Genomic DNA, 19,740 nt, shown 5'->3' on the forward strand with positions numbered 1-19,740 from the left:
ATCCTGGCTAACACGGTGAAACCCCGTCTCTACTAAAAAATACAAAAAACTAGCCGGGCGAGGTGGCGGGCGCCTGTAGTCCCAGCTACTCCGGAGGCTGAGGCAGGAGAATGGCGTGAACCCGGGAGGCGGAGCTTGCAGTGAGCTGAGATCCGGCCACTGCACTCCAGCCTGGGCGGCAGAGCGAGACTCCGTCTCAAAAAAAAAAAAAAAAAAAAAAAGATTTCCATAAAGAAATAAGGCATGCCAAGAACACTACAATCCACAGCAAGATTTCACAATCAACAGAATGCACCTAAGGCGCTGAGCTGAGACAGTGGACACAGGAAACGCGCAGCTACATGGTGCTCACCGGCCATGCAGATGAGGGCAATGAACAAGGAAACGAGGGGCGGGAGTGAAACTAGGGCAGGGAAAGCCGCGAGCCACGGACTAGGAGACCAGTGCTCCAGCCCCTGGTCCATCAGTGGCTGCTGTCGCCCTACCTGTCAAACAGGAATAAAGCCCATGCCTCAACTAACACACAGGATAATCAAGGTGCTCTGAAAACTGTAAAGCACTAGCTGTGCAAAACTGAGCTCTCATTATTAAAAGTAGTCATGTTCAGAACTGGCATTAGGCAAAAGAGGAAAAACCAATGGCCAATGTTAAAAGCTGAAATTTATATTTCCAGTCATAGTGCCTTAGACAATCCAGATGAACCGTCTCACTAGAAACAATTTCAAAAGCTGGAAAAACAAAAAGTACCTTCTGGATGGTACTAAATAGCTAACAAGATGGCAAAGGGCCACAAGGCCAGGATGTAGGAGGGAGCCCAGCCTCAGTCAGCCAACCCCTGCAACCCACAGGTGCTTCAGCAATAATGAAAGGTCACAGCTTTAAGCCTGCGACTTTTGGGGTGCTTTTGTTACAGAGCAAGAAGTGACTGATTAAAAAAATACATGGAAGCCGGACACAGTTGCTCATGTCTGTAATCCCAGCACTTTGGGAGGCCAAAGCAGGCGGATCACTTGAGCCCAGGAGTTTGAGACCAGCCTGGGAAACATAGCAAAACTTTGTGTCTACAAAAAATACAAAAAATTAGCCAGGCATGGTAGCATGCGCCTGTGGTCCCAGCGACCAGGGAAGTTGAGCTGGGAGAATCGCTTGAGCCCGGGAGGTTGAGTCTGCAGTGGGTGCACCACTGTACTCCAGCCTAGGTGACAGAGTGAGATCCTGTCTCAAAAACAAAACACAAACAAACAGAAAACCATGGAAATGACAAATTGTGGTTACTCCTTGGAGGGGGAGGAAGATGGGAACTTGGAATAATATTAAGTAGCTTTGACTCTACCAGCAATGCTTTCTTTCTGCCTTAAGCTGGGCATACATACACAGATGTTTCTTGTTATGCTGTTTTTACGTCTCAGAAAGTTTAAGCGCATGTTATCATGAAATGTATCTCCTTTTGGGAACTGCTCTTTTGTACTTTAACTTTTCATATATTTTCTTTTTTTTTTTTTTTTTTTTTTTTTTTTTGAGACGGAGTCTCGCTCTGCCGCCCAGGCTGGAGTGCAGTGGCCGGATCTCAGCTCACTGCAAGCTCCACATCCCGGGTTCACGCCATTCTCCTGCCTCAGCCTCCTGAGTAGCTGGGACTACAGGCGCTCGCCACCTCGCCCGGCTAGTTTTTTGTATTTTTTAGTAGAGACGGGGTTTCACCGTGTCAGCCAGGATGGTCTTGATCTCCTGACCTCATGATCCGCCCGTCTCAGCCTACCAAAGTGCTGGGATTACAGGCTTGAGCCACCGCGCCCGGCCCATATATTTTCTTAAAATATCTTTAGGTTTATACAAACAACTATGGTAATTTAGCCATTTTTTTTTCAAGGTTCCATTACTTTTCAATTAAATATTTCCCTTTAGGTCTCTTGAAAATAAATAATATACAAGATCAATACTTTTCCATTATGTATCTATGTTTTTGTTGTGTGCACCCCTAAGTACGTCAGAGTACAGCCTGCAACAGGAAAAACAATTTTACCTGGCAGTTTGATTATTTTACCTCATTTCACTTAAGGGGGAGTGGGGCACGGTGGCTCATGCCTGTAACATTAGCACTTTGGGAGGCCGAAACGGGCAAAATGCCTGAGCTCAGGAGTTCGAGACCAGTCTGGGCAACATGGTGAAGCCTCATCTCTAATAAAAATACAAAAAATTAGCCAGGTGTGGTGGCATGTGCCTGTAGTCCCAGCTACTCGAGAGGCTGAGGCAGGAGGATCTCTTGAACCCGGGAGGCGGAGGCTGCAGTGAGCCAAGATGATGCCACTTCACTCTGGCCCTTTTTTTTCTGGGCAACAGAGCAAAACTCTGTCACCAAAAAAACAAAAACAAAAACAAAAAAAACCCAAAACCATGAAGGGGGAAAAATCACAGACACTCTCCACCAAAATTACCTTAACCATTTCCTTATACTTCTCTTTAAGTTCCTGGTAAGCCTTGCTATACTTCATAATGGAGACAAGGGAAAGGGTGCTTTTAAAGTCACTCTTCTTGTTCTCTACAGACCACTTGGCCAACTTGGCCAGCAACTCTTCTCCAAGCCACGTGGGTTTGGGATACACAATTCCATCTGAATGCCATCTTTCTGGACAGAAAATTAAAACAGATATGAACCTTTAAAAATAAGAGAAATATGAATAAGCACAGATATGTTTAATTCTTATTTTAAAATTATCTATCTACCTAATGAAGAGAACAGAAGCTAAGACATCTATAATTATATTACCAAAAACATAAAAGGAACTAGAACTAGTTATAGAACTTTCATCTAATAGAGAAAAACATGTAAAAAGCACAGAGAATCCTCTTTTCTTGCAAACTTTGTTAAGAACATACTTACACACCCGTGAAGCCCTGAGGCAGCCGAACAAATAAAGGACTCTCGCCTGCTGCTTCATGCACAAGGAGCCAGAGTCTAAGCGTCCGAGGATTTTCCTAACATTTCTTTACGCATTTTCACACGTGCAACTCAAATGAGTACACTGGCTCACTGAATGCTACTTGCCAGAAAGTGAAGTGCTCAGCCACAGGCCGCTGTGCATTTTGCTGGCTTATTTTGCCTTTCACATGTCTTCTGCCATCAGAAGGTCACGAGGGCAGGGCTTCTGTCTGTCTAGCTCACTGCTCCGCACCCCGGTCCCAGCAGTGCTGACACACGGCAGGCACTGTTCATGGATGCATTCAATACATGAGTAAAAGCTCACAATCCTTGGGAGGACTGGTGGGACAGACACGAACCCAGATAACAATACACTGCCCAAGGGCTGCATTTGGGGCAGCATAAGGAAGGGGAGGGCATTAAGTTTGCTGGGCAGATGAGAGAAAGCTACCATAAAAGCGTCATTCAATGGACATTCCCGAGAACAAGCAGACCCAGCCACTGGGTGAGCGGGGAAGAGCCGGAGGGCCTGACAGGAGCGCTGAGGGCGCAGCAGCAGCACGGCCCTGGTGCAGGGACAATGGCCTGTGGTCCGTCCGGTGAGCGCTGTGGTGTCCAGGTTTTCTGCCGCCACGGTGCCTCAGAGGGACACAAGTCACTTCCAGAAGATTCTCCAGAGAGTGACCCCAGAGTGGGTCTGAACCTTTCCCCTGGCCCAGTTCCTTCCTCGGGACTGTGGGGTCTGTCCCGCTCAGTCAGAAGCGCTCCTGCTGGGCCTGACGCTAACTCTGGTGGCCCCTGCGCGCTGCGGACAGACTCTGCCCAAGGGGCGCTCCTCGCTCTTCCCTGGGCCTCGTGCTCTTCCCCAGGGTCCCCCAGAGGTCCACATGGCCGCCTCCTTCATCCGCCTCTCTTCCATGTCCCTTCTCAGAGGTCTTCCCACATACCTTGGCCACACACTGCCACTTCTAATGAGCGGACACAGTCCTGCTCGGTTGTTTTCCTCCCTGCACCACGTGGTATGGGAGCAGATACTCTCCACCGCCCCAGGAGACTCGCTTCCCGCTGGGTGCCCAGCCCCAGCACAAGCTGGGCATGTAACCAAAGTCGCTGAAAATGCATCGAGCTGCGAGGAAGCACACACATCAGCAGTGGAGCCCCTCATTTGTGTTCAACTCAGAAGGCAACACAGCTGGCCCCTCAAGTGTGGCCTGTGCCCAGAGACTGCGAGGAACAGTTGCCTGGTGAGGCTACGACTAGAAATGCCACCCTGGGAAGGCAGGGGCAGCAGCCATGTCCTCGGTAGCTCATCAAAGAGCAGTGAAGGTCACTCCAATGCAGCAGGCACATGCCGAGCACCTCCTGCAACCCCGCCCTGTGCCAGGTGCCCACCGCACCCAAGACAGGCACCACCTTCGGGCTAACAGGCACACAGCTCAGCATCACCGAGCACGGAGGTGCCTGGCACAGGTAAGCCTGGCTTCTCCTAGTGTCTACTGTCCCTCCCCACTCTCCAACAAGGGCATGCTGGCAGGAAGGGACCTCAGGGCAGGATCCCCTGACAACTAGGGGCAACCTCTGGATGGTTCTCAAAGCGCTTCATGCTACAGGACCTGAGTGCCCTTTTCAAGCGCGAAGGCTGCAACAGGTCCATGTGAGGCCCAGCCCTGCCACCTCCTCAGAGGCTCAGGAATGATTAAACCCATTTCAAGGTGAGCAGACGGAGGGCCAGGAAGTAGAGCACATACCCAAGACCACACTGCTAGCGGGAAGCCCACGCTCTTCTGGCCACACCCCTCTGCCTGCTAGGAAGCCCCGGGCAAACTCATTCCAGTTACTCAGACGTTATCCCCAAGACTGTTTCAGAAAGTACAGGTTGGATGTCGCACTCAGGAAAATATCAATTGACGAGTAATGAATGAATTCACCCCTCCTCTGACTTTTTTGTTTTAAAAATACCAAACGATCAAGGCCAGGCGCGGTGGCTCACGCCTGTAATCCCAGCACTTTGGGAAGCCGAGGCGGGTGGATCATGAGGTCAGGAGATCGAGACCATTTCCTGGCTAACACGGTGAAACCCCGTCTCTACTAAAAATATAAAAAATTAGCTGGGCATGGTGGCAGGCGCTTGTAGTCTCAGCTACTCGGTGGGCTGAGGCAGGAGAATGGCGTGAACCCGGGAGGCGGAGGTTGCAGTGAGCCGAGATCGCACCACTGCACTCTAGCCTGAGCGACACAGCTAGACTCCATCTCAAAACAAAACAAAAAGCAGTATGAATTAAATTTCATAATTTCTGTACAGGTCCAAATACCACATGGAATTAAGGGTGCTTATTAAACTGTTGCTTTATAGTAAGTATCACTGAATACTTACTACAGAAGGAAGCATCAACTATTCCCCATTACTAAGTCATAAAAAATAACAAAATAGGCTGGGCATGGTGGCTCATGCCTATAATCCCAGCACTTTGGGAGGCCAAAGCAGGTGGATCACCTGAGGTCAGGAGTTTGAAACCAGCCTGGCCAACATGGCGAAACCCCCTCTCTACTGAAAATACAAAAATCAGCTGGGTGTGGGGGTGGGTGCCTGTAGTCCCAGCTACTCGGGAGACTGAGGCACAAGAATCACTTGAATGCAGGAGGTAGAGGTTGCAGTGAAACAAGGTGGCACCAGTGCACTCCAGCCTGGGCAACAGTGTAAGACCGTCTCAATAATAATAATAATAACAACAATAACAATAAAGGAATTTGAGTGTATTTGACTTCAGAGCTAACACTGAGGGTTGCTGAACATCACAGCCACAGGGAAGGTAGAGATCAGAGACCCCAGCCAGGCTGTGACCACCCAGACTCGAGGCACCAACAGGAAGAGCAACATGGCATGGGCACACGAGCTAGCAACTGCATTCCTACAAACCATAACCACCTCAGAGACAAGACCTTAAGCTCTCTGGCAACCCAGAATCCTTTGGCTACCTAAAGAAATCCTCAATGGAAACCATAAAACTAGGAGTCCACTATCCAGCTCTTACCATTCTTCTTTGCTGTGACTGAGCTGAATTTGATATACATTGCTCATCTTAACCTTTAACTTCCCCTCATCATCTTCTTCCAAAGGCAAAAACGTTACAGTTCCATTGAGGACATCTGGAAAGAAAAAGAAAAGAAGGACAAATTACAACTGCCTAGCTACCGTCTCATGAGAAGCAGTATTAAAAATAGGGATGAGTCAGGCACGATGCTCTCAATGCCCAGCACTCTACCCACAGTGGCACTCCAGGAGAGGAGCTGTTGCCTTTCATTCACTGCTACAGCCCAGAGCCTAGAATGTGCCAGGCACACGGCAGCCCTTCTCAACAGGTATCTGTTGAGGGACGCATGAGCCAGGACCTGAGGGAAGAGCCAGCCAACGTGGACTCTGTTGGAACTTGAGAGCTACAATCAGAGAAAACAGGGGACCTCTGCCCTAGATGAACGTCTGCCACAGCCTGACCACGATCTTCGAGTGTGAGCAAGGCACAGAACACTGCTCAGCCATCAGAGGCCAGTTCAGGAAAGTGGACATCAGTCCAGGCCCTCCTAACAACGGCTTTGTGTTGTGTGGAGCCCTCGCTGCATGGAGGGACTCCACAGTCACCTTCCCATTAAAATATAAGCAGAGTGGCATATTCCTTAGCTAAATGTACAGCATTCTGTCAGTTTGTGTGGATACTTAAGGTTTGGTTGTATAAAGTTCTATCTCTAAAATCAATCGTGTTTACCTTTGATATTTAAAAAAAAATGGCAAACTCTCAGTTAAAGAGGAATATACACTTCACAGGCCAAGTATGCACAACTGCGGTTCACCTTCCACAGCAAATGAAAGAACAAGACCTGCCAAAGGGAAGCAGAGGCTGAAGGGGCTGAGTGGATTCAGATGGAAAGCAAGCAGTGTGGGGCCGAGAAAACTCCTACAACCAGAGTCTACTGCTATGGAATACAGGGTGGCCAGGGAAGTCCTCCCTAATAAGGTAACATTTAAGCAGAGAGCCGAAGGAGGTCAGGGAGTGTGCCATGGGGCACCTAGAGGAAGAGTGTTCCAGACACAGGAGCAGGAGCAGCAACTGCAGAGGCTCTGGGGCAGGCGTGTGCTCAGGTGCATGGGGAATGGAGGTGAGCGGTGTGGACAAGGTGACAAGTGGTGGCAGGTGAAATCAAAGGGTAACAGGGCCCACCCAGGTCACACAGGGCCTTGCAGTTCACAGAACTACAGTTTTTACTGTGAATGAGACCAGAGAGAAGAGGACTGACACGATGCATCATTCTTTCCATTAATTATCTCATTTAAAAACTGCAAGAGGACTAGGCATGATGGCCCATGCCTGTTGTCCCAGCACTTTGGAAGGCCAAGGTGGGAGGCTCACTTGAAACCAGGAGTTAGAGATCAGACTAAGAAACATACTAAGACCCTATTTATACAAAAAGTAAAGTAAAATAAAACTCACATCTTTATCATCCAGTATTATTTTCCCCATCCTCTGGATCAGGGTTTCTCAGCCTCAGCGACAAACATTTGTGGCTGGATAACTCCTTCTTGTTGGGAGTTGTGCTGTGCACTGTAGGATGTTTACCAGAACCCCTGGCCCTACCCACTAGATGCCAGCAGCATCCCCTCCCTCCCTACCCAGTGTGGCAACCCCAAATCTGCTGTCACTGTTGTCACTACACAATGACAAATTTCGATTTTTTAAATGTTTAAATTTTTCACTTTTGTGGGTACATAGCAGATACATATATTTATGGGGTACATGAGATGTTTTGATCCAGGCCTGCAATGTGAACTAATCACATCATGGAGAATAGGGCCTCCATCCCCTCAAACATTTATCCTTTGTGTTACAAACAATCCAATTACACTCTTTTCGTTATTTAAAAATGTACAATCATGGCCGGGCGCAGTGGTTCACGCCTGTAACCCCACTTTGGGAGGCCAAGACGGGAGGATCATGTGAGGTGAGGAGTTCAAGACCAGCCTGGCCACAGATTTCTTCCCAGAACCTCCAAATAAGAGCCCAGCCGGCAGGCTGTTTGATTTTGGCCTTGTGAGAGAGACCCGGAGCGGAGAAACCAGCAGAGCCAACAGGGATTCCTGACCTACAGAACTGAAACAATCAATTTTTTGTACTGACCAATACATTTGCAGTAATTTGTTACAGTGGCAATAGGAAACACGCACTGCTGAATAAAGTTTGAGGTAAGAGTGGCTGAGGCTAACTGTCAAGGTCACGGGCAGTAAAAACAAATGCGAGAGATTTAACAAACGCTGAGGACTAGTAGGTTCCCATCCATCCAGTAATTATGCTCTTTCTCAGTTTCTTGTCTTAGCATAAATAGCTCCCTTTATGTTGGGGAAAAGGCTTTTGGGGTGCCTGTATAATTGGCCATAAAAATATGAGACAATAAGTTGTGGAAAGCCACAAGAGGCCTCTGAGGAGGAAAGCCTTCTGATTGCCACGACGTTCCCATGCTCTGAGCGAGACCTACTGTCTTATCTACAAACGCTGTGTTCAAGGAGAAAGACACTCCTTTGAAGCACTGAAATGCGGCCAGACATGCAGGCTCCTAGTTAACCCCGCTCCCACTAGTTGCTCTCTGATAAGTTAAAGATATGCTGTATGAGCACAAAGAAGATTCATTTAAATCGCCACTACTATGACGCACTGCCTCCCTTTCACCGTTTCGCCCTGAACGTTCGCTTCTTAGATCTAAGTGACTGTACTCAATAAATAGTGTGGAGACCAGAACTTTGGGTCTTTTGCAGCCTCCATTTTGCAATTGGCCCCCTGGCCCCCACTCTTTATGCACTCTTAACCTGTCTCGTCTCATTCCTTCGTCGCCACCGGACTTTGGGTACCCTGCAGATGGTGTTGAGGCTGGTCCCCAACACTTTTACACCTACAGCTTTACCTGCTAAACTCCTAGTTATCACGCAATATCCAGTTAGTCCTTCACTGTCTCTTTAAAGCCTTCCAGACACCAACCCAACCAATTATCCCATCTTCTGAACTAAGGACACACATTTCTATGCGCGCACTCAAAAAACTATCAAACACCTAACAAACTCCCTAGGACATCGCAGAACAACTGGCATAACAAGTACCCTTAGGACCTTTCCATTGACCTGAAGTTCTGTGAATGCTTTTTTTATCTAATCGTATCCGTCTACTATCAAAACACTCTTACCTTGCACGACTATTTCCCTCCTGGGAGCTGTAAGGGGGCAATGTGGGCTAGTTTTCGGGATGACGGTTCTGAGAACCACGTCGAGCTCACGCTGCGCCTCTGGCTGCGATCCCGCCCCGGAGCAGGTGAGGAAGGCCAGCATCTCCGAATTGCCACGGGCGAGACTTCGGGAGAAATCGTCCCAGAGCGAATCCAGATCTGCGGCGGGGAAGTCGCCCTCGTCTCCTTCAGCATGACCGGGGTGCCCAGAGTCCCTCAGGGCCGCCGAGGCGGCTTCCCTCTGTGCCTCCTCTTGCTGGCACTGGCCCTGGGCCTCCTCAAGTTCGCAACATGCCATGCCCTGCTTGGGTTCTGATCGCAGCCTGGGACCCGTGTCCCCTCCGGGCGAACCCTGGCCGGGAACCGGACCTCGCTCCTTCTGCTCCGAGCCTGCGCTCGTCCCTGGGCCGCGGGCCTCGGCGCAGGGCAGGGCAGCGCTCCAACGGGCCTCTAGGCGGGCACCGCAAAGCCGTTTGTTGGCCACCTGCGGCCTCTCCAGCCACACCTCCACCGCAGCCCAGAAGCCCCTGGGGAGCAGCGCGCCTGGGTCGCTGATGCCTGCTCGGCCCACCTCCGCCATGGCAGCCGGTAGGTGTACAGCCCTGGAAGCGGCGCGCCGAGATGACGCAGCCCGGTGGCGCGGCCCGTTGACGTCATGGAGGCGGGGTGCTGGGACCTGAAATGAGAATGGCACGGCTGGAGCTCCTTTCCTGTGGACTGTGGAATGTGTGGATGAGGAATTTGACCTTTGTTTTATTCGCTGTGGATCCATCCAAGGGGCATTGCTGCCTCATAGTAATATGATCTGAGCTGAGTTTTGAGAGAATTCTGGAAGTGGTATAGTTACAGAATCAAACGTCAGCCAGCCAGCGGGTCTGGAACGCATTGTTCTCAGTACTGATTATCGATAAAAGTCAGGGAGCCTAAGTTTGTGAGCGTTGAAGATGAATCCTCTTATGAAAGCTCACTTTTCTCCACTTGGGTTCTGGTTTGCTCTTAGTGCCAGCGTTACAGTCAGTGCCTTCCTAAATCTGAGCGCAGCCATGGCTGTTTCATAAGAATGATGTAACGTTGTCCTATGAGGGATGAAGGTCATCTGTCACCTACTGTAGCAGGAGAAGCGCAGACAAAACTCCTTAGACAGCAGATTAAAGAAGGAAGAGGTTTATTCCGGGAGCGTCGGCGGACTTGCGACTTAAGAGCCAAGCTTCCCCAAAAAGAAATTCTTGGCCTTTTTAAAGGCTTACAACTTTAAGGGGTCCACGTGAAAGGGTCGTGATAAATCAAGCAAGTGTGGGAAACATGACTGGGGGCTACATGCATCAGCTAACAACAGAAAGTTTTGCAGTGCTTTTTCATACAATGTCTGGAATTTACAGGTAACACAAGTAGTTTAGGTCAGGGGTTGATGTTATTTTTTTTTTTAACTCCTAGGGCCGGGTGGTGGTGCCAAGGTTGTCTGACTATCTTACTTTTGCTTCTTTCTAACTTTTTGCTTTCTCTCTTTCCTCCTGTCTTGTGAACTAGGCAAGGTGTGAAGGGAGGAGGGCAGCAGGAGTAGTAGTGGTCTCCTTTCTTATCCCCCCTCTTTGAGAATTTCACTAATTAGTGGGAGTTCTCACTTTTATTTTTACTTTCTGAGTCTCTTTGAGAGACAGAGTGATAGTGTTTTATGTAATACACTTACAATGAGGGTTTTAAATTCTCTTATAGCTGGAAACTATTTTCTAAATAAAGACCTAGGATCAAACCTGTGTTAAACCTGTACAGGCACATGTGCCAACTTTGTCATTTCCTAAGCAGGTTACTTCTTTTACTGGGTCTTAAAAGCTTTTTCCCTAGCGAGCAACACAGTATTTCTTAATAATAGAAGTTTTTAAGAGCCAGATGCTTGAACTTGGCGTCTGATTAGGGAAAGAGTTAAAGTTATCTTGAGGCATTAACTCTTTTGCTTCTCAAGGCCGTTGGTCTCTCATATTAGCCTTTTTATGAACATAACATGAAGAAACGTCTAGGCTGCCGGCAGTGTTTTCAGCCAGCTGAGCAAATAGGTTTTATTTATTTATTTTTTTTATTATCATTTTTTTTGCTAAAGGAGGAGGCTCTGGTAACTTCTGGTTTATATGTTTAAAGACTAATTTAAAGACTTGGAATTGTTGCTGAGCTGGACGGGTCTGGATTTCCTGACTAGTATGTGTACAGTGGGGACACCTTATATAGGTGTTTCTTGTAGCATGGTTATGGGGGGTAACAACAACAAAACAATGTACAGCATATTTATATGCAGCAAGGACGAAAGAGGTCCTTACCTGGGAAAAAGGTTGAATGCAGTGACAGAACAATAGGAAAACAGTATTACAGGAAAACTATTAGTCTTAAGATTTTTAACTACAGTTACTTGCTCGATGAGTCCTCAAGCTTCGGCCGAGCACAGACTAGTCAGCTGCTGGTGTGTGACTAGAGCTAGGCTTGTTGTTTCCTCAAGCTTCAGCCGTGTGTAGACTGGTCAGCCTCCGGAGTGATCAGAGCAGGGCTGTCGTCCCAGCAGCAGCTTGGTCTCGTCTCAGGATCAGCCAGGTTGGATGATCTGCATCCTGTTGGCTGGTCTACTTGTCCTAACCTGCCAGTGTTAACTGACTGTGATGGATCTAAGACACAACACCTGCAACTTTAACAGCAGTGGGAGTGGACAAGATTACAGTATAGGGCCCATCCTATATGGGTCCTAGAAAAATTAGATTTTACTCTCTAACTTAAACAGAGTCACTAGATTTAAAGGGGTGTCAGGCTTATAGGCATTTTTATGTATTTAATTATAAACACTTTGAATGGCTATTTCTAAAGTCTGCATTTGCTTTCTTTCTTTTTTTTTTTTTTTTTTTTTTGAGACGGAGTCTCGCTGTGTTGCCCAGGCTGGAATGCAGTGGCCAGATCTCAGCTCACTGCAAGCTCCGCCTCCCGGGTTTACGCCATTCTCCTGCCTCAGCCTCCCGAGTAGCTGGGACTACAGGCGCCCGCCACCTCTCCCGGCTAGTTTTTTGTATTTTTTAGTAGAGATGGGGTTTCACCGGGTTAGCCAGGATGGTCTCGATCTCCTGACCTTGTGATCCACCCGTCTCGGCCTCCCAAAGTGCTGGGATTACAGGCTTGAGCCACCACGCCCGGCCTGCATTTGCTTTCTTAAGTTTAATTCCTTTAGTTCTTGGAGGTCACCTTTAATTTGACCTATGATTTGGGGGTGGCCGACCGAAAAAAATCTTATAGGGCAAATACCTAGTTTGTTTGGTGGGGGTGCATCTGACTCGGAGGAGGATCATAGGCAAAATCCTGATTTTATCTTAAATGAATTTCCTGGCAATATTTTTTCAGTAGCTGCTCTAGCATCCAGTTCGTATGTTCCACCTTTTCGTGAACTTTGCTTCCAATAGGCTGTGTGTAACTTCCATTTTATTTTTAACAGTCTTGTTAAATCTTGCACTATTTCTGGTACAAAGGCTGGCCTGTTGTCTGACTTTAAAGTTAGAGGCAGTCTAAACCTGGGGATAATGTCTTTTAACAGTACTTTAGTCACTTCTTGTACTTTTTCTGTCCTGGTGGGGAAAACTTTAACTTACCCTGATGTAGCAATAGCCTCCAGCACGGGGCAGTTCTGTGAAGTCTGTAAGCAAGTTTTCACAAGGAATGGCTCTTTCTCCTGTTTAAGTTTCTTAGAGGAGGGGTTCTTTTTCTTCCCTCCCTTTGTGACTCTATCTAGTGGCTTAGCCATCAGTGAGAAATTAGAATCCAGATGTGGCAGAATCCTGCTGCTTTTAACTTCTAATGTGACCAGGGCCTCCTGGGAACCTAATGAGAAGGTGCCTAGTCTGCCCTAGTCTTTACATTCTTTAGCTCCTGCCAGCCTGATCAGATCAGTATTTGGTTCCTCCAAGGTGCAGCAGTCCTTGGCTGATGGCCTCTTTGTCTTGCAGCCTTGGCTCTTTCCTTTATTGCCTTCTGAACAGTCACCCTTCTAGTGTCCCTTCTTTTTGCATCTCGCACATTATTTTCTCTCTAGCTTTGTCTGGCTCTTGAATCCTTGCCTAACGTCTACATCTGCGTCCACGTCCTCTCACATTGCTAATCTCTTTTTATAAGAGCTGTTGCTAACAGATTGGCTTTTTTTCTGAAGTCTTTTTCTTTTTCCTTCCTAAGTTCTCCTGCTCCTATGGCCAACTGGCAGGGCTGGGCAATGGCATGGGCACTGCTGTCTGTCTCCCTGTTTTCTTCTGATTCTCTTTTTTACACTTAGTTTTAGTCTTTTTGTTTTGCTCTTCTCTTGGCGCTGGTCTCTAGCCTCCTCTTTTTTTCTAGATAGCGCTGGGCTGGGGAGAGGGATTTAACCTTTGGCGTGCCTACCTGCCACGCTTGTTGCTTTTGCTCTTTCCTGTTTTGTTCCTTGGTCACAGTTAATATACACCTTGGTGGCCAGTTTTATAGACTGGGTGATATTCATGCCTGCAGCTTCTGCTTGATGTTACCCTGGGCTTTCTTTGCAAATGAAGTATTCACTATATGCTGATTTTTATTTTATTTTATTTTATTTTATTTTGAGACAGAGTCTCGCTCTGTTGCCCAGGCTGGAGTGCAGTGGCACAATCTCGGCTCACTGCAAGCTCTACCTCCCAGGTTCATGTCATTCTCCTGCCTCAGCCTCCCGAGTAGCTAGAACTACAGGCACCTGCCACCACGCCTGGCTAATTTTTGTGTGTTTTGTTAGTAGAAACGGGGTCTCACCGTGTTAGCCAGGATGGTCTCAATCTCCTGACCTTGTGATCTGCCTGCCTCGGCTTCCCAAAATGCTGGGATTATAGGCGTGAGCCACCAGCCTCAGGGTTAAATGGGTTGTAAAGCCAGAATGCTTTACAGAGTCTCTTATAAAACTGACTTAGGTTCTTGTCAGCTCCTTGAAGCGCTTCTGAAATCTTTTTTATATTAATTGCTTTTTTCTACCAACTCTCAGCCTCTGCAGAAGTGCCTCTTGGTACCGCTGCAAACGCTGAGGCTGAGTTGCATTCTCTGGGTCTTTTTTCCCCCTTTTCCTAGAGTTTAACAGGCCCTTTTTATATATATATAATTCTCCATGCACTTGGAGGGTTAAACAGGCATACCGAGAGTCAGTGTAAATGTTTACAGTCCTACCTTCACTGAGTTCTAAGGCCCGAATTAAAGCAATGAACTCAGCTTAACAACAGCGTCCAGGGTTATCACCACATATCCTGCACGTCTCTGTCCTTGTGGGCTGCTGAAGCTGCTCCTGTCTGCAGATAGCTCCCAGTCTACCGATGCCCAAGGCTGGCCCCGGAGGTCGGGTCTGCCTGAGTCCAACACCTCTACACAGTCACGCTCGACGGGGCTCTAGCTGCCGGGAGCAAGGTGGTGGGTTCAGGGTGTTTCCAGTTTAGTAGATCAATGGTTGAAAAGCGCTGAGAGATGAAAGTCTGCCACCCCACCCCCCGATGTGGGCTTGGTCATTATAATAGACAGGTCCCCGCGTCTCCCTGAGAGGCATCTGCATAGCTCGAGCAAGACCAGATCTGAGAGGGTCCACTTGTCCACTTGACTATCTTGACTTCCTTACTTGGCCTCTCGAGACTCCGATCCTCCCCTTCTAGGTCAAACCTGGGGCGTATTAGCTCCTGAATCTCATTTCTTGGGGGACTGTTGGCCTTGCTAAAGGAGGGTAAGCTGGGACATATGGAGAAAGAATTTCTGTTATCTCTGGTGGCTCCTGCAAAACTGGCTTCTCTTGCTGTTTCTAGGACTCCCTTGTTTAACTCTGTGTCTGCTGGCGAAGCTGCTCTTACTTTCACTTTTAGCTTTTTTGCAATAAGCTGTTAAACAGGGCTAAATTTATGCCGATTTTTGTCTATATTATATTTAACCACGAATCAATATAAAGGAATTGATCTAGGTACACTGGCTGTCCTCCAACCCCTGTCACCACCTTAAATACATGGCCAGTTGTTCCCTGTCTATAGTTCCTTCGGTGGGCCATCCAACACCAAAAGAGGGCAATTCTAATTCACACAGAGTTCTTAACCTCTGGGGGGTTAACTTAACTCTGTAATCCTCTGCAAAACCTTTCTTAAGGTTCTGTAACATGCATTTTAATAGAGTAAGTTTTGGTGATTTAATGACTTTCCTTTTATTTTTCTTCTCGAAATTTTTTTTAACACAGTTTCTAGCGGAGTGGGCTTACTTTGTGTTGGACCTATTTTTCTCTCGAGACAAAACAACATTCACACTACAAGAAGGAAAGGGTAAAAGGTTACTCACTCGTGTAATTCACACTAAATCAAAATCAAAACTAAAACCAAAGTGTCATTAAAGGCATTCGTCAAGCAATTTAAACCAAGTCAAAATCAGAACCAAAACCAAAGTGCCAATAAAGGCACGCCTGTTTATCAAACAATTCAAGTCAAGTCAGAAACAAAAACCGAAGTGCCGGTACAGGAATGCCGTGGGTGATCAGGCCATGCTTCCACTCAAATGGAGTGGGCAAGTTCCAGAGACCAGTCTTACCAAGTTTCAGATATCCAGACTTAGGAAAGTGCCAGTTCCTTCCCAGTGTTCAGCCACTGTGTTGATCCTTTGCCGGGGCCTGCCATGCACTGCTGTGACGAGGCGTTCCACTGGGGCAAATGCCTACCCGACAGCACTCTCAGGATCTGCATCGCTCAAACTGGCCAGAGTCCCCCACAGTGATGCTCTACAGGGCAGGCATAAGCTGCTTAAGGGGCTGCCTTGAACATCCGTTAATCACCTCGCTTCCCAGTCAGGGAACCAAGAATTATAGCACGACGAGCAGCAGACAAAACTCCTCAGACACTGGATTAAAGAAGGAAGAGATTTATTCGGCCAGGAGCATTGGCAGACTTGTGGCTTAAGAGCCAAGCTCCCTGAAAAAGAAATTCTTGGCCTTTTTAAAGGCAACTTTAAGGGGTTCACGTGAAAGGGTTGTGATAAATCAAGCAAGCGTGGGAAACGTGACTGGGGGCTACATGCATCAGCTAACAGAACAGAGTTTTGCAATGCTTTTTCATACAGTGTCTGGAATTTACAGATAACACAAATAGTTTAGGTCAGGGTTTGATGTTATTATTTTTTTAACTCCTAGGGCCGGGTGGTGGTGCCAAGGTTGTCTGGCTATTTATCTTACTTTTGTTTCTTTCTAACTTACTGCTTTCTCTCTTTCCTCCTGTCTTGTGAACTAGGCAAGGTGTGAGGGGAGGAGGGCAGCAAGAGTAGTAGAGGTCTCCTTCCTTACTACGTGTCCCCAGGAGGAACAAAGAAGGTTGGATACTGCCAATTTAGTCCAACATCATCAGCAGCTGGTCTGCAGAATCTCTAGCGAAATCCAAAAACCTCTAATATTCTTAATTATTTTTGTACATTAATCCCTCCATTGGGATTTTGCCATTCCCTAAAGGATCTCTGTCGGAGTCAGATAAGTGAAAAAATAATTCAAATCATGTGTTTTATTAGAGAGAAAAGCACAGACCAAATGTCGGTAGAATTAAGTAAAAGGCAAATGAGATATATCCTTGCAGACACACCTGCTCACCCTAGCCCATTCAGTGTTTGATCACATACAGTAATGGATTTTTATGCTGTCTTAGTTTTCCAGGGCAGTTTGGTGGCTTAAAACAACACTCATTTATTCTCTCATAGTTCTAAAGGCTCTGAGAATCCATTCGTCTCTCCTAGTTTGCGGTGGTTGCCAGCAATCATTGGCATTCCTTGACCTATGCCTCCAGCGCTTCAATCTCTGCCTCCGTGGTTACGTGGTGTTCTTGTTTCTCCGAATCTCCTTTCTTCTTCTAATAAGGGCAACGTTCATATTGGATTAGGGCCAACCCTAATCCAGTAGGACCTCATAGTGAATGATTGCTGAATAAAACAGTGACGGAGATGAGGGAGTGTGTCAGGAGAATGGTGCAGACGGCAGAACTATCTCAACTGTTTCCCTGTGGGAAAGCAGGCCCTAGCCAGAGGCTGCTGGGTATAGGGAGCAGGGAGAAAGCTGTAGATACCCAGGCTTAGGCCAAGGACCCACTGCCTGGTGCTGGAAATGGTGTCTACATAGCACTGTCCTATAGGACTTTCTGTGATAATGGCAATGTTCTATGTCTGCACTGTCCAATAAAGTAGTTACTTTTGGCTACTGACCCGCACTTGAGTGCAGCTAGTGCAACTAGGCAACTGATTAAATTAGATTTATGGGAAATTGAATTTATTTAACTGATAGCCACATGAGGCTAGGGGCTACTGTTGAACAATACAGCACTAGAGACATTCACATGGGACCGCTAAAGCCTCTCCATTCTGAGTCGTCAGCGTGTAAGTGCTGGAAGCTGACTGGAACTCGAGAAGCAGCAGTGAAGGCTCCAGCTGGAAGGCCCTGGCTGCTCTGAGCGCCCTGAGTGGCAGCTCTGGTGTGCTGATCAGAATGACGGCTCCAGTCGCTTCACAGCAGCCCCCATTACCTTCCAGGGCCTCAGCCAGAAACTCACCTGATGCCAAGACCTTAACAGCATAGAAACCCTTTAAATTGAATATGTTGAGTTTGTAATTTAAAAAAATTCAGGCCAGGCAGGGTGGCTCACACCTGTAATCCCAGCACTTTGGGAGGCCGAGGTGGGTAGATCACGAGGTCAGGAGATCAAGACTATCCTGGCTAACACGGTGAAACGCCGTCTGTACTAAAAATACAAAAAATTAGCCAGGCGTGGTGGTGGATGCCTGTCATCTCAGCTACTCGGGAGGCTGAGGCAGGAGAATGGCGTGAACCCAGGAGGCGGAACTTGCAGTGAGCCAAGATGGCACCACTGCACTCCAGTCTGGGCAACAGAGCAAGACTCCATCTCGAAAAACAAAAAATTTCATTGGCTTATGCTGGTAACATTTGCCGTAGGGACAGCCGTTTGTATGTGCATCTTTTACAAAACCGCATTTATGTTCCACAACTCTTTCCCCACACCATTCTCAGCTGCCTACCACTTAATGTGGTATGACTAGGGGAAGTGAGGTGGCTGCTGGGTGGTGGTGACCATGGCTGAGCTGTGACGGGTCATTCTTGGTGTCGAATCATCACAACCCATTCCCTTCCCAAGGACCTGGTGACTTCTTCCAGCCTCTCTTTTGGGAATGTGGAACCAGCCAGGGAGGTGGTGGTGGGAAAGACAGAAGGGATAAAGGCAGACAAATGACCAGAGGGTGGGAGGCAACTTTAGTTTTAACCATGCGTGCAAATAACCACAATGGCCAATGGCAGTCAATAGCACCAAGGTCTAAAACTGAGCAGGGAATGGGTGTGCCGAAGGGAGCAGAGTGGGACAGAAGTCAAGATAAATAAGAGAGGGGGTGGGTGGGGCCCTATGGCAGTTCTCCCATGGGTCGTTGTCCACTGAGTTACTGATGACACTCATCCTACCCCTGCTGTTCACACTAGGGGTCCATGTGCAGCTCCTGGCCGTTTCACCCAGAAATAGCTAACAAACATGTATAAAGAAAGGCAAATTCCCCTATTTTTTTCCCCAAAGTTGCTCCCTTCGTGCCAGTCCCAGTGGCTTCTCCATCCACCCAGGTCCCAGCAATACAACCGAGCATAGCATGACCCCTTCCTCTCTTCCTACCTCCCCACCACACTGACTCACAGAGAGGTCCGTGTTCCCTGTCAGATGCAGGTCAGCAGTGTCCTCAGGCCCAGGAGAGGAGCACAGGAGTGCTACAGGGTGAGCAGGCAAACACCAGAAGGTGGCCCCAAGGTGAAGCCATGGTCGAAGCTGAGAACTACAGTCTTACCTGCAGACGTCAATCTGGGAAACTAAATGGAGAGAGTGAAGAGTGCCACAGGCCAGCCCTGACAAGCCAGAGGGTAGAGGCAGACAAGTGTGAGAAGAGGAGGATGAAAAGGGAGAAGCAGAGAAGGGAGGGGAGCCTGAGGACCTGACCAAGGCCGGAAACCTGTGCTTTGTTTTCTCCATGTCATTTTGTGATGATGCCCTAACTTAAATAAAACCAATAACATAAAGTCACTCAGCTCCCTCTCCAGCCTCCGACTCCACCAATATGGCCTTATCTCAGGCCCTTGTCTCTTACCTGTACTGGCCACCAGATGCCCTGAGCTCTTCCCCTTTAGCCTGCCTTCCAGTGTCTACCTAGAAATGGCTTCCCTCTCCCTCTCACTCCTGCAGTGGACCCAAATCGTTTCCCAGTGGGAAGATATTTTTATTTTTTGAGATGGAGTTTCACTCTTGTCTCCCAGGCTGGAGTGCAATGGTGCTATCTTGGCTCACTACAACCTCCACCTCCTGGGTTCAAGCGATTCTGCTGCCTCAGCCTCCCAAGTAGCTGGGATTACAGGCACCCGCCACCATGCCCAGCTAATTTTTGTATTTTTAGTAGAGATAGGGTTTCACCATGTTGGCCAGGCTGGTCTTAAACTCCTGACCTCAAGTGATCTGCCCACCTTGGCCTCCCAAAGTGCTAGGATTACAGGTGTGCGCCACCACGCCCAG

At 47.9% G+C, this 19,740-nt stretch overlaps 1 protein-coding gene and 1 long non-coding RNA gene across 10 annotated transcripts in view; one reads left to right on the forward strand and one right to left on the reverse strand.

Annotated features, from left to right (window-relative positions):
• TRMT44 (tRNA methyltransferase 44 homolog) overlaps nt 1–9,807 on the reverse strand; it is a 44,582-nt gene extending 34,775 nt beyond the window's left edge. For 7 of the 9 annotated variants that reach the window (XR_013417712.1, XR_013417710.1, XR_013417713.1 and 4 more), the window contains exons 1-3: nt 9,143–9,807; nt 5,953–6,067; nt 2,436–2,655 (exon numbers count right to left, since the gene is read on the reverse strand). Coding sequence is in view for 4 of the 9 variants with exons in the window: in XM_078003098.1 (XP_077859224.1) it covers nt 2,436–2,655; nt 5,953–6,067; nt 9,143–9,761 (954 nt within the window). In the remaining 5 variants the exon portion in view is untranslated. The remainder of the gene's footprint in view (nt 1–2,435; nt 2,656–5,952; nt 6,068–9,142) is intronic. The other 2 variants (XR_013417714.1, XM_028848283.2) reach the window with 1 other exon arrangement.
• Nucleotides 9,808–9,835: 28 nt separating this feature from the next.
• On the forward strand, nt 9,836–19,261 carry LOC144341113 (uncharacterized). The gene is made up of 2 exons (XR_013417716.1): nt 9,836–10,560; nt 18,901–19,261. It is a non-coding gene; the product is annotated as an uncharacterized LOC144341113 (long non-coding RNA).
• Nucleotides 19,262–19,740: the final 479 nt, after the last annotated feature.

This window comes from Macaca mulatta, chromosome 5 (assembly GCF_049350105.2).
Source record: "Macaca mulatta isolate MMU2019108-1 chromosome 5, T2T-MMU8v2.0, whole genome shotgun sequence".
NCBI classification, from domain to species: Eukaryota; Metazoa; Chordata; class Mammalia; order Primates; family Cercopithecidae; genus Macaca; species Macaca mulatta.